Source organism: Gracilinanus agilis, chromosome 6 (genome assembly GCF_016433145.1).
Source record: "Gracilinanus agilis isolate LMUSP501 chromosome 6, AgileGrace, whole genome shotgun sequence".
Classification (NCBI taxonomy): domain Eukaryota; kingdom Metazoa; phylum Chordata; class Mammalia; order Didelphimorphia; family Didelphidae; genus Gracilinanus; species Gracilinanus agilis.
Genome location: NC_058135.1, coordinates 15,824,272 through 15,838,562, shown reverse-complemented (window position 1 = coordinate 15,838,562; position 14,291 = coordinate 15,824,272). Strand labels below are relative to the sequence as shown.

At 50.0% G+C, this 14,291-nt stretch overlaps 1 protein-coding gene across 1 annotated transcript in view; it reads left to right on the top strand.

Annotated features, from left to right (window-relative positions):
* The first annotated feature begins 12,593 nt into the window (after nt 1–12,593).
* The window catches only part of PDGFRL (platelet derived growth factor receptor like), a 39,194-nt gene continuing 37,496 nt past the window's right edge, over nt 12,594–14,291 (top strand). The window contains exon 1 of the mRNA XM_044681128.1: nt 12,594–12,690. Within this exon, the coding sequence (XP_044537063.1) occupies nt 12,594–12,690 (97 nt within the window). The remainder of the gene's footprint in view (nt 12,691–14,291) is intronic.

The following is a 14,291-nucleotide window of genomic DNA, read 5'->3' as shown; positions in this document are numbered from 1 at the left end:
TTATGGATAAGGGAAACATTTATGACCAAACAAGACAGAACATTATAAAAAATGAAATAGGTCATTTTGATTATGTTCAAAAGGTTTTGTATAAATAAAACCAATGCAACCAAGATTAGAAGAGAAACAACAAATTTGAGGGAAATCTTATAGCAAGTGTCTGCCTCATCTCTCAAATATATAGAAAGCAGTCAAATTTATAAAAATAAAATGCATTCCCCATTTAAAAAATGATCAAAGGATATGAACAGGCAGTTCACAGAGGAAGAAATTAAAACTCTCCATGGTCATTTGCCAAAATGCTCCAAATCACTTTAGGTTAGAGATATGAATATTAAACAACTCTGAGCTACCATCTCACACCTACCAGCTTGGCTAATGTGACCAACAAGGAAAGCAATAAATGTTGGAGGAGATGTGGGACACCAACATACTGTTGGTGAACTATGAACTGATACATCCATTTTGGAGAAAAATGTGGAACCAGGCTCAAAGAGCCACAAAAGTACACATACCTTTTGACCGTATCACAAAGAGATCAGAGGTAAGGAAAAAGGACCTACATGGACCAAAATATTTTTCGTACCTCTTTTTTGTAGCAGCAAAAAATTGGAAACGGAGGAGTTGTCCGTTACTTGTAAAATGGATGACCAAGTTGTGGCATATAGTTGTAATGGAATAGTATTGTGCCAGAAAGAACAATGAACAGGATGAATTCAGAAAAACCTGGAAAGACTTGTATGAACCGATGCAAAGTGAAGTGAGCAGAACCAGGACAAAAATGTATGCAATAACTGAAATATTGTGTGATGACTGATTGCGAAGGACAAGATAACCACGAGGGATTCATGGTGAAAATGCCATCCATAGCCAGAAAAGAAACTGTTGTAGCCTCAAGTGCAGATCAAACAAAGCAGGCCATCTTCCACTATATTTCGTTCGTGGGATTTCTATTGTATTGTGAAATGTGACTTCTGTGATGACATGAGAAATGTTGGAATACGTATTACGAGAAAGTATAGGTATAACCTGTAGCAAGCTATTCACCACCTCAGGGAGAGGGAAGGGAAGGAGAAAATAAGAATTTTAGAATGTCAAGAAACAATGTCAAAGATTGTTTCTACATTGTAACTGAAAAAAGCAAAAGCAGCAGCTCAGCAAAACTAAGCAGCCCGTGCCCGCCATCTGATGGTTTCGGTGTTCGTGCCCATCGTCACACTAATCTCTCTACCAGGTCAACTTCCAAGTCCACCTTGGGTCATTCTGATTCTGCAGCATCCCACCTGGTTGGTTGGGACTTTCCCATTCCCATCCCCACCCCCAAGGCCAAGCCTAGACTTCAGATGCTGAGGAAATGGTCTCGTGGGCATGATGCCAGGGGAGAGCATTAGCTCTGGAATGAAAGGACCTCGGTTCAAATCTCACCTCTGAAACTGCCTGTGTGTCCCTGGGACAGTCACTAAACCTCCCTTAGCCTCAGTTTCTTTATCTACCAAATGAGGGTTTCAGAATTGATGGCCCTTTACAAGTCCAGATCTAGGATCTTATGACCTGTACCCACGTTGGGCCTAAGGTTTCCCTGAGATGTGTCTCTCTCCAGACTCAGCCCATTCTACTTTCAGACAGCTCTCATTAGAAGGAAGTCTTTTCTTAGGCCAAGTTGGACTCTGTCTCCACTGCCTCCTCTATCTCCGGTGACTTGGAATGCTTCCCCTTGGGTATAAGCAGAAGTAGGCGACTGCCCCTGCCCCAACTTTTGTCCAGGCCAAAGGACCATCCCCGTTTCCTTGGGCTGGTGCCTGAAGGCAGATTGGGAACCCATTTCACCCCTGGGAAAGCCACTGGGAAGATGGGCTCAAGATTTCCAAGGCTGACCCAGGGTCCATGGTATAGTTAGAATTCACTTTCCAATTAGCCTGCCATTCTGTGTCCTGAAGGCAGTGAAAGGTGGGCTGGGCTGGGCCTCCGATGTGGATCAGGAGTTTGTCCCTGTGCTCTGGCAGGACTTGGGGGCATCAGCAAAGCTTCTCTTCCATCTCCTCCCCCTCCCTTTCTGCACCCCTTTGGGTCCTAGGCTTTCAGACTCTTCCAATCTGTGCTACTTCTGGGGGTCCCAGGCCCCCCATTTCTACAGGCCAAGTGCTTAGATATATAGAAGTTGAGAGAGAAAGGAGTGGTCCAACGTGGGAGTCAGAAGCTCCACTGCTTCCTGGCTGACTACCGTAGGCAGGACATCTGACTTCCCTGGCCCTCAGTTCCCTTATTTGTAAAATGAGGGGCGGAAGTTGCATCCTCTGAGGACCTTGTAGGCTGGCTCTAAACTTGCGTTCCAATGGAGGCATGGAAAATGCCTCGTCTTTTAGCGCCCCCTGGGGGCCCCAAGGGGAATCCCACGTGGCTGTCTTGTTGGGTGATGCCATTCCCCACCATCTCCAGAACTCAGTGCGATGGATAATACCTGGATTTGAGATGGGTGCGTTAAGCCTGGAGGAGAGAGGACATTGTCTATCCTAGTCACCAGGACAAAGGTTCCCTCTGAAGTCCCCTGCTAGCATGGAGGGCTTCTGAAAGGCTGGCTCATGGGGCTCAAGTTATGGCAGGTCTGAGCTGTCAGGAAAGAGCATTGAATGCCAAGGCCAGTGAAGCAGGTACAGAAGGCTCCTTACCAAGGCTGGCTCAGGAGTGGGGAAGTTGGAAGTCACAGCATCTCAGTGTCCCCTGGCCTTGAAGGAGGTGTAGAAGGACTGGGAGTCTACTAGCTGGGAGAATGGCCGTGCAGATGAAGGTCCCCTTGGCATCCATTCCAGTTAGCATAAGGCTTGAATTCTCTCATTTAGACCTCCTCATAAGCCCCCCAACATGAACCTGTCCCATTAAGCTAATGCCCAATGTGGGTTCAGTTCAACAAGCTAAAGCCTTCCTCCCTTGGGCAGCTTCTAAAGACATTCCTCTCTTCGCAGTCAGTTTCTCCAGCGTCCGGGAGAATGGCAGCTCCTAGAGCTAGGGACGGTTTTCTCGGCTAGGCTCTATTTCCCATGCCCGAAATGAGGAAGGCAATTAAGAAATATTTGAGGGGGCAGCTAAGTGACTCAGTGACCCTCGTACCCCTAGCTGGCGAGCCTGGACAAGTCACTTAACCCTCGTCATCAGCCCTTACCACTTTTCTGCCTTAGAACCAATACATAGGCCTGATCCTGAGATGGAAAGTAAGGTTTTCAAAAAAGAGAAAGAAATATTTGATTGAATTGAATCGAATCGAGCTCATCTTCACATCGCATGAGGGCAGCCCACTTCCTGTTCCTTCTCTCTCCAATCAGCCTTCTACACCGCTGACAACAGCAACCATCTACACTTGGCCATCCATCTGTCACTGTTAGTGAGGATTTCCCACCTGAAGAATCACAGGCGCCCCAATAAAGCTCAAAAGGTTTATTGGGGAGGTCGATGGCCCAAAGCAACAGAAAGTGGTGTTTTATTGGCTTCGTGGGAGGGCTGAGTGCCTGACAGAAAACAAGGCGCAGGATGCGTGTGACTTACAGGGGACTTTGGAGGGAAGGCTAGAGGGGGTGACTTCAGTGACTTGGGGAAGGGCTTGGGGTTGGCATGTGACCTCAAGGATGGGTAACTTTGGGGCAGGAAGGGCTGAGGTTGGCACTGTAACTGGCAAGGCCAGGTGACTGGGGGGGTCCTGAGGGGTCCTAAGGTTGGGGGATGTTGTCTGTCCGTCAGATATGCAGGTCTCAAGAGCATGGAACACAAATGCCATCTCTCTCTGTTTATCGGTGGCCATCAGAGAGGGTCTTCCCTGGCCAGACTGGTTCCTGAGCTTAGAGGAGTACTTGATTCAGCCCCCAAACCTCTGGATTTCCCTCATCCTGCCCTATTTCTTCCTCTTTTCATTTCTGGGTCCCACTACAGACTGACTGATCCTCAAGCACATTTCGATGCCACTCCCCTACTGAAATATCTTCTCTGGCTCCTCCTTGCCTCTAGAATAAAATGTACCATTTCCGACCTGGCACAACAGGGCTCCCACCTCCAGAATCATCCATATTGCTGCCTCTCAAGTACTCTCTTTTCTGGTAGAAGCGATCCACTGGCTAGCTCTCCCCCGACGCTGACGTTCTGTCTTTGCGCGGGCTGTCCCCCAGTTCTGGAGGGCACTTGTGCCTCCCTGTTATCTTGCAGAATGCCAGTTCTTAGCGTTCCTGAAGTTATTTTGCCTAACTCAGTTTGGATTTGGGATTTCCTTATCTGGGAACATATCGGCTGGTCTCCTGAGGTCAGGCACCCTCTTGTCTTCGTATCAGTGGAGCTCAGCAGAGGACCTGACAAGCTGTAGATGCTTAATTATTAAGTTATTAAACTGAGTTATTAAACCGAACCCTCCCAGCTCTGCCTTTGGCACACCCCAGGCCAGAAGTTCCCGACCTCTTCTGGATCCTCACCTCCTTTGATAGGCTGGTGAGTTCTATGGATCCCTGACCAGAATTTTAAAATACATATATTAAAATTCCTGCAATAGAGGGCAGCTGGGGGGGGGGGGCTCAGTGGATTGAGAGCCAGGCCTAGAGACAAGAGGTCTTGGGTTCTGATGTGGCCTCAGACACTTCCAAGCCGGATGATCCTGGACAAGTCACTTAACTCCCACTGCCTAGCCGTTACTGCTCACTCTTCTACCTTGGAATTGATGATTCCAAGACAGAAGGTAAAGGTGTTTTTTTTTGTTTTTTTGTTTTTTTTTTAATGCACGATAAGTTATAAAGGATTACAAAGGAAACTACAATGGTGACATCTAGTTATCAACACTGAAAAAAAAAAGCTTCTGCACCCCAGGTTACAGACCCCACTAAGCTGAAGGGGTTCTAAAGCTGCCACAGATAGTTCTAGTGCATCAACCTAAATAGCATCCCTGTTCATTAAGTTCCATCCCAACTGGATTATAAGGAAGCCTGCGCAGTGTTTGCCAGGACAGAACAGCGCTTGGAGCTCCATTCAGCATGAGCTGGGAGGGAGGCCTGAGGAAACCAAAGCTGCCCTTAGAGTAATGTGGGGGCCAAATATGCTAATACATTATACATGGCTGAGGCAGAAATACAGAGCCAAGAGACTCCCGAGGTCATCTAGGCAAGTCCCTTTGCTTTACAGGGGAGGAAACTAAGGCTCCAGGAGTTTCAGAGATTTACTTGTTGGAAGTGACATAGCTAGGATTAAAGGGTGGATTAGAACCCAAGACCTTTGGATCCAGCCAGAAGCCTCCCTGCATCCCCTAAAAGCACAGCATCAGGGGAGAAACAGAGGAGAAAAGCCCTTCCTTTGAGAGAGAGAGAGAGAAAGAGACCAACTGGGAGACAAGGAGAGAAAGGGGGTGGGGATGGGGAGGGAGGGAGGAAAAGAGAGAAAGATATCATTCCATCCTTCCCTGGCTGCAGGGGAAGTAGAGAAATGCCAGCCATCCTGCTCCCTCCACCAATTTCCTGGCTTGGCCTATTCCTGACTTCCTGGGAAGAAGAAGAGAAACAAGCTTCATTGTGCTCCCTCCTCCAGGCTCCTGGCCCAGGCGGGCCTGGCCTGCCTCCAAGGAAAGGAGAGAAGCTTCATTTCCTCCATTCCTGGGACTGGTCCCACACCTCAGCTGCCTAATGCCAGAAGAGGGCTCTACCCTGAGGCTAGGCCCTTAGGGATGTGGCAAGCCTACCTGATCTCATTCCCCGAAAGGGAGCAAAATTTCAAATCCAGTAAAACTCTCAATCCCATATTTCTGAGCCCCTCTGTGCCATTATTCAAACCCCAATCCTGCCTCCATTTCCTACTCCCTTTTTACTGTCCCTGTGAACTAACCCCCACCTACCCTACCTTTCTTGTGTGCTCCCTCTTCGTCCTTTCTCAAACCTACCATGGCTTCCCTTCTCCCCACTCTCTTATCCAAGAATTTTGCCTTATATTCCACTGAAAAAAATTGGGGCCATTCACCCCCTCTTTTCCCTTCTTCCTCCCCAAACTGTCCCCCTCCCCGCTGCCCTGTTACTGCTCCTCAGTCCCTCAGGATTCTCTACTATCTCTCATTGTGCCCCTTCTCCATCCAAGCTGTTGCCAAGGCCTGTCCATTTTATCTTTGCAATATCCTCAAATACCCCCTTCTCTTTGCCAGCACTGGGCACTGCCCCTGCCCTAGGGCAGGCCCTCATCCCCTCAAACCTGGCCTGTTGTCTACAGATGGGTCTGCTTGCCTCAAGTCTCTCCCCACTCCCAGCCATCTTCCATTCAGCCACCAAAGGGATTTTTCCTCAAGTTCATGCAGGACTGACAGTGCACCTCCCTTACTCATTGATCTCTGGTGGCTCTTCCTCACCTCCAGCCTTCATGTATTTGGAGACCTTTCACATGGAATTCTTATCCTGCTTAACTCCACAGGGACGAACCAGGAGTGATGGAGGCAAATTATAAAGAGGGAGATTTGAGATTAAGAAAGAAAGATCAGAAAAACTTAACTAAAAATCAATTGAAACAATTAGTAACTTCGGTAAAATTTTAGCATATGAAATAAATCTAAAAAAAAGTCATCAAACTTTTTGCATATTAGAAAGAAAAAAAGACCCAGCAGAAACAGACAGAAAAAGAAATTCTGTTCAAACTTAACTACAGGATATAGAAAACATCTGAGAGTCCACTGCCTAAGGCACAAACAGGAACTTTATGAATAGGCTACCAAATACTCCTTATTGAAATAAACATAGGCCTAAGTAAATAGAAAGGAACTAATTGCTCATGGTTGGATCCTGCCAATTTAATAAAAGTGACACAAAAATATTTATGCACAGCTTCAGTATCATGCCATTCAAACTACACAAGAGTGATTTTACATGACTAGAAAAATAATAAAAAATTTTATCTGGGGAAACAAAAAATCAAGAATCTCAAAGAAAATGATGAAAAAGACTAGCAGTACCAGATGTCAAACTATATAATCATGACAACTTCCTGGCACTGGTTGAAAAAATCAGAAATGTTGATCAGTGGAGCAGATGAAATATATAAGACACATAAGGGAAGGAGAGAAGATGCATTTATTAAGTGTCTACTGTGTGCTAGGCTTTGTGTTAAGCATGATGATGGCTCGTTGGACATAGCATTCAATCCCTAATTGAACACCAGACCTCTCAGAGTTACCTCTAATACCAGGTAAGGAAAAGAAGGCAGCTTCCCTGTGGGGGCCCAATGTGCCAACTGGAGTATGAGTTGTGGAGACTAGTTCCTGAGGGCATGGTGTGTAGGGGATGAGGGAATAAAGGCGGGAGAAAATTGTGGTCAATTATGGGAAGTGAATGAACCACACTGACTCCCTCTTGTGACTCAGTTCTGAAACTAGCACAGTTCAATTATGGGCCCAGTCCAAATTCTGTCTTGTGGGAAAAGTTTATTCAATTGTGGTAACAGAGAGCAAACTTTACTGCATTGTTTGAACCCAGGCCTACATGGCTGGGAAACTGAACCACCTCCACCTGCTGCTGAGAGACCCTTAACAAAGGATAGAGAAACACAATCACATCCGAAGTTTGATGGAAGGAGCTTTTTCATGATTGGACAGATATCCAATCTGAAAACTAGCCCCACAGTGATCAAGCAGTTATTGTTTCCATGTTCCTTTTGATGGTGACAGACACTGGAGGAGCAGGATTCCTGTTTTCCTGGATTCAGGAACCTGTTTACTCTTTTATCCAATTAGAAATCAGATTACCTGATGTTATATTATTTCCTTTTAATTAACTGGCTTTATTTGATTAATTGTTTAAGTGGATAAATTCTGTCTCCCCTAAGCTGAGGAAGGGACCAGCTCCCAATTTGTTAGGCAATGGGCATGCATTGCTTAATAAATCAATACCCTCAGAAAATCAGACCCTTGTTTCCTCAGTTATTTCCTCTTTTACCCATTACAAAAGGAAGAGGCAAGTGAAAATGCTAACACAAACATAGGGAAAGAAGAAGAGTATCAATGAAACATTTTAAAAACGCGCAGAAGAAGAGAGAAGTTCAAAAAGGAATTCAGAAGAGCAGGGCAATGTGGATACTAACATGGAAAGTTTGAAAGAGAATTTAAAAAATTAGCTATAAAAATTCCTGGTTTCATAGGACATCCAATGGAATTCATCTTTCTTCCTAAACTCTGCTCTAAAAGTGGTAAATGTTGGAGGGAATGTGGCAAAATTGAGACACTAATGCATTGTTGGTGGAGTTGTGAACTGATCCAAACATTCTGGAGGGCAATTTGGAACTGTGCCCAAAGAGCTTATAAAACCCTTTGATTCAGTAATGCCACTACTAGATCTATATCCCAAAGAGAGCATAAAAAAGGGGAAAGGACCTGTTTGTACAAAAATATTTATAGCAGCTCTTTTTGTGGTGGCAAAGAATTGGAAATTGAAGAGATGCCCATCCATTGGGGAATGGCTGAAGAAGTTATAGTATATGATGGTGATGGAATACTATTGTACTATAAGAAATGATGAACAGGATGATTTCAGAAAGAGCTGGAAAGACCTACATGAACTGATGCAGGGTGAAGTGAGCAGAACCAAGAGAACATGGTACACCTAGACCTGTGATGGTGATCCTATGGCACACATGCCCTCTCTGTGGCCACACCTGCCAGAGTTCATTACTAGAAAGCCAGAGGGACTCCCGACAGAGCTGTTCCCCTCCCCCTCTCACTTCCTCACTTCTCCCAACCTCTGCCCAGCAGCCAATGGGAGCGCTTTCTCCCTCCTGTCTGGGGTATGGAGGGAAGAGTGTAGGGCTGTCTCTAAAAGATTCGCCATCCCTGACCTAGCCTCTTCTCCAAGCCCACATTTCCCGCCATGGCTAAGGTCGGTCCCTCTAGGAGCTTTCCTCATTTCCTCCCTCTCTTCCTTATCCCCACATCTAAGCTGGTGCTGTCAAGCTCATCTTCACAATGTCTCTCCAGTACACCACATTCTCTCCTCTGACAATCCCCAGCCTGGTCACTTCACGCCTGGACTGCCTCAAGTTTCTCCCCATTCCAGCCCATCCTCCATTCAGCCACTCCATCCAGGTTTTCCTAAAATAAAAGTCTCCCTCCCCCCACTCAATAAACTCTGGTGGTTCCCCTTTGCGTCCCTGGAACAAATCCAAAATGCTGCATTTCGTATTCAGAGCCCTTTCTCCTGGCCCCTTCCCAGCTTTCCGTCTTCTGCCTCATTCATTCTTCTTCATTCACACCTCCATACTGGCAGAGTGGGCTTTTCTGGCTCCTTTGCATTTTCCCCGACTGTCCAACTTCCTGGAGGGCACCTACCAGCCTTCTGTCCTGGAATGCCTCCACCTACAGGAAGCCACCCAGGATCTCAACCATCCCCCTCCCTTATTGCCACCCCACCCTACCCCCGTGTCTTGTTTTGAGTCTGCCTGTGTCTATTATTTATGTGTAGATGCCGACCTGTCTATATCTGTCTCTTCCATAAAATGTCACTTTCTTGGGTCAGGTGAAGAAGGATTTATAACAAGCCTACTACGTGCCAGGCACCGCTGAGCCTGGGAAGAAAACAGTCAGAGACCTTGCAAGGTCAGGGAAGACTTTCCGGCCAGCGTCCATCCGCGTCTATGAAGCCCCTACCAAGCGCCCAGCGCAGAGCAGACTAGGGCAAAGATGGTCTCCGCCCTCAGGGAATGTCCGGTCCAATCCGGGACCCCACACGTAAATAGCTCGGACCAGCCAGGTGTAGAGAGAGAAAGTGGAGGTCCTCCACCCGGATGCAAATGGAGGGGAGGGGGGCTTCCTTTCGGTCTTCGCGTCCCCTGAGCCCGCTCCTGGCACCCACTAGGTACTCGATGCGGCTTGTCAGTTAGGTGGCTTGGGAGTCTGCCTGGATGCACTGACTACCCGGCGCTGGTGCCTGCCCCGACCCCCCATCCCGTGGGCCTCAGTCTCCTCCTCGGTTTGAAAAAGAGGGGAGGAGGGCTTGGCCTCGGTGGCCTCTATGGTCTCCCAGCCCTCACCCCTAGCTCTGGATCTGCCATGGGCAGGTCCCTTCCTCTGGCTGACCCACTGAGGGGACCGCAGTCGCCAGTGTCCCTCCTCCCGGCCCTTCCCAGAGTGACCGCCAGAGGGCAGCCGAGGAGCCCTCCGCTCCTCCAGCCCGATCAATCTCAGACGGAGCTCTGCCCTGGCCCGGGACTGGGAGGCGGCGGCTGGGGCCGAGCACCGAGCTAGGGCTGGGGCTGCAGAGGAAGATGCCGCGGTCCGGAGGGCTCCGCCTCGTCCCCCCGCCGCTGCTGCTGCTGCTGCTACTGCTGTTGCTGCTCGAGACACTGTCCACAGGTGAGGGCGGGACAGAGGTGGAGGGCTACGGGCTGGGAGTGGAGGGGACTTTGGCCTCGGCGGGGCGGCACAGGGGATCTCCGCCCGGAATGGCGGGTCCCCCTCCCCTGCCCCACTGCCCTCGTGGCTCTCCCAGCCCGGCATCCCTGCCAGCCCCGTAGTTGTCCACGTGTCTGGGGAGGGGGAAGGGAGTCCGGGGAAGGGGGGGAGCTCCGAAGTCTTGTGTTGGAAGGGGTGGGGAGAGCCCCTGGACTGTCGGAGCTGCAAGGGTCTGGCGGGCGGGGAGCGGCACACACTTAGCTGGGAGCCCCCCCAACGCCGTTCTCCACAACCCACTGTAGGGGCCTGGGAAAAGGAGGGAGCGGTGTGTGTGAAGGAGAGGGAGAGACCCTGACACAGACACATATTGGGGGGGGGGGGGGGGGGAAATAGGGAAGAGCAGGGCTGGCCCAAGCTCCGTGACAGAATTGGAACGCAGAACTTTTGACCCGAGATGGGCACACTTGCGGGATTTTTATAGGGAAAGGGTTTGTCCTAGACCCCAAAGGGGGGTGACAGGATGCTGGGAGAAGGGGAGGCCCGAGTGGTCCCCACACAGGCAGAAGACCTGAGCCGAGGCATAGAGACTGGCAGGCCCTCTCTGGGTCCCGGTGCCAACCCCCACCCCCCTCAGCATCCCTGGGGAATCCCAAGCCTTCTGGCCTGGACCTGACTTCTGGGCACGGAGGGGAGGTTGTCCTGCTGCCCTCTGCCTGCCTCCCACCTCATCTGGCCATGGTTTCCCTGGAGAGGCAGCAGAGGAGGCCGGAGGAGCAGGGATCTGGGGCAGTGATCCCATTCCACAGGATGGGGGTTGTGGAAGGAGCCAGGGCTGTGTGTCCTGGACCGGGAGGGCTCCCTGGGGCATGAGCAGGGCTTTAGCAGGCCACCCGTCTGTCTGCTTGGCTCCCGAGGGAGGGGGAGCAGGGGGGCAGCTGTTAAGAGGTCCACTGAGGCCAGATGTCAGGAAACACTTTCTAGAGATTAGAAAGTAGAGTGGCTGCTGTAATGCAGAGATGCATTCAAGGCTTTTACCCTTGCAAAACCTAACTGTAGGACTTCTGGCAGTTGGCCAGCCTTAGAACTCTGAACAAGTTCAGTTGGTCCCAGAAGCTTGTGAAGAGTGGAGGGGCAAACTGGGCTCTGCCTTCGGGCTGAAACCTTGCCTTGAATCTGTGCTTTTGTCTTTGACATTTGAAGCTTAGCTAACTTCTCTGGACCTTCCCTGATCTTCCCTATATCATTCCCCTATTACCTTCCTGATTTCCTGTGGGCTTTGGGAGAAGGGTGGATTTTGGGGTTGTAGCAGTTAGACTTTGAGGATTTAATTCCCCATAGACAAGTAGGGCTTACCCTTGAAACAAATATCCCTTGACTATTGTTTTAGTGCTCCCCTAATTACCTCATCATCTCCCTTACCCTTCATTATACTGTCTTGTCCTCTATTTCCCTAAGCTCAGCCATTCCCTTACATCTCTCCTTACCACCTCAATTCACTATTACACCCTTCTTTCCCACCAAAGGACCAAAACCCCCTAATTTACCCTTTTCTTTATTACTCTTTTATTACACTGCCTGGAGAGGTGATGAGCTCCCCTCCCTTGCAGGTATGTGAGTAAAGGCCTCCAGCTGAGGGTGAGTTTGAGGGCATTCTTGTCCCTGTCCCTGCTGGGCTGTGGGAGCCCGGAAGGCTCTTCTGTCCTCCATTCTGGGATTTGGAGACTGACAGATGTGGTAGTTGATGGTGTAGGAAGACACAGATGGGGCAGATGACAGCCACAGGGATGGCAGAGGTTGCCAGGTGGTGCTGTGGTAAGAGGGCAGGACTTAGACTTGGGAAGAAGTGAGTTTGAATCCTATCTGGGACCCTTCCTAGCTGTGTGATCCTGGATAGGTCATTTCACCAACTTGGAGATCAGAAGAGCCCTCCTTCTCTCCCTGCGTTGTTATAGGGACCAAAGAGGGATGGGAACAAGCATGTCTAACGCACAAGAGACCACTGGGCTCTCGGAGGCCTGGGACCCTGCTGGGCCTCAGTTTCCTCACCTCTCCCATGGAGACAGTAATGCCCCCTGTGACCCTTGGCGTGATCCTGAGGCTCCGGTGAGATGTGAGTCAGGCTCTCTGAGGGCTGCCTGCCCACTCGGAGGAGGCACAAGGGGCAGGGGCAGACCACACCCAACTGTTTCTCTGAGCGGTGCCAAGGCCCTGTGGAAAGATGGCGGCCCGGGCTGGCGTGCTGGTGTTCCCAGGGCCAGCCCCGCTGTGCCACGCTTTCCATATTCTCTTCCACTCTGACCAGTCCCTCTTTTTCTGTGAGTTGCCTGGAATCTGCCAGGCAGAATGACGGGGTTGAAGACAGGTTAACCGCTGTGGGCCGTGCCTTTGGGGAAGCAAAGCTTCTGCTGGTGGCCATGCTAGGGGAACGAGGCCTTTGTGCCAGCTCAGCCTTGGGCCTATGGAGAGAGCCAGGCTCAGGTCTGGGCCAACCTGGGCACAGTGTCCACTGGGGCCTGGAGGAGTGGTTGGAGATAATGGTTTCATGAAAGAATCTGTTTGCTCTGCTCCCTGCCTGTCCAGGCTCTGCAGACAAGTCTCCCTTCTCACCCCCCTGCCCCAGGCCTCCCAAATTGCCACCCTCCCCTGGCACAGTGCGTGTGCAGAGGAAGCCTGCATCAAGCTCATTCACTGCTTGAAAGTAGGTCGGGGCTTTAGCCCAGGAGCCAGATCCTTTCTGCTTCGTCTCCTCTGGTTTGGGGTCCTCCAGGCTCCTGGCTGCTCCTTCAGCCCAGATTACTATGCGCCAATTGTCTAGGAAATGAAGTTATGGCCAGCTCCAGACCTGGTGGCTTCAAATATTTGCTGTGAGTAGCGCCAGTGCCCACAGCCAAAGTGGCAGCACAGAGCTACTGCTTGTCCCCAGAGCTCCCCTCCACTTCCTGTGCCCTCCTGCTCGTCCCCTGGCTTCCTGGAGAAAAACTCTGCCAGTTGTGCCAACCCCTTGGAGAAAGCAGGCATGGGGGCTCTTCTCCATCCACTTCCTGAAGGTCTGGAAGCACCCAGGCCAGGCTGTCCTTCCTCAGGGACTGGATCCTGAGAGCTCGGTGGAGGGAGAGAACCTCCTGTCCTGGGAAGGATCCAAGAAACATGGAACCCCAGGCTTCCCCAGGCTTATTTGGGGGCCTTTTTCCTCCAGACAGAGAAGGAGCACTTTGGAACAGGAGTCCTCTGTGCACACCCTCCTAGCTTCTGGGAGCTAGAGCAGAGAAGGATGCCAGGGCTCACCAAGTCCAGCTCCCTCATTTTATATAAAGGAAACTGAGGCCAAGAGAGTAAGCAATGTGCTGAGTCTTTCAAGCTGGTGGAGGCAGATGTAAGACTTCCTAACAGAGTTATCTCAAAGGGCAATGGCCTACCTAGAGAACAGGACTTCAACTTGTTGGGTATGTTGTAGGAGGTAGCCCTGTCCGGGTATTATCTATTTGTGGAGATTCCCATGCTCCATAATCTCCTGTGGCTCCCCCCTGTCCTAATAAAATTCAAAAAGCCTTAGCAAAAAATCAGTCATTCGAGTGACCCTAAGCAAGTCATTTAATCCCATTTACCTAACCCTTACAAGAGTTGCCTTGGAATATAGATACTTAGTATTGAGACTAAGACAGAAGGTAAGGGAAGAAAGAAAAGAAAGAAAGAAGTAAGGGAGGAAGGAAAGGAAGGAGGAAGGAAGGGAGAGAGGGAGGAAGGAAAGGAGGGAGGGAAAGAGGGAGGGAGAAAGAAAGGGAGGGAGGGAGGAAGGAAAGGAGTGAGGGAGGGAGGAAGAAAGGAAAGGAGGAAGGGAGGGAGGGAGGGAGAAAGGGAAGGAGGAAAGAAAGGAGGAAGGGAGGGAGGAAGGAAGGAAGGAAAGGAGGAAGGAAAG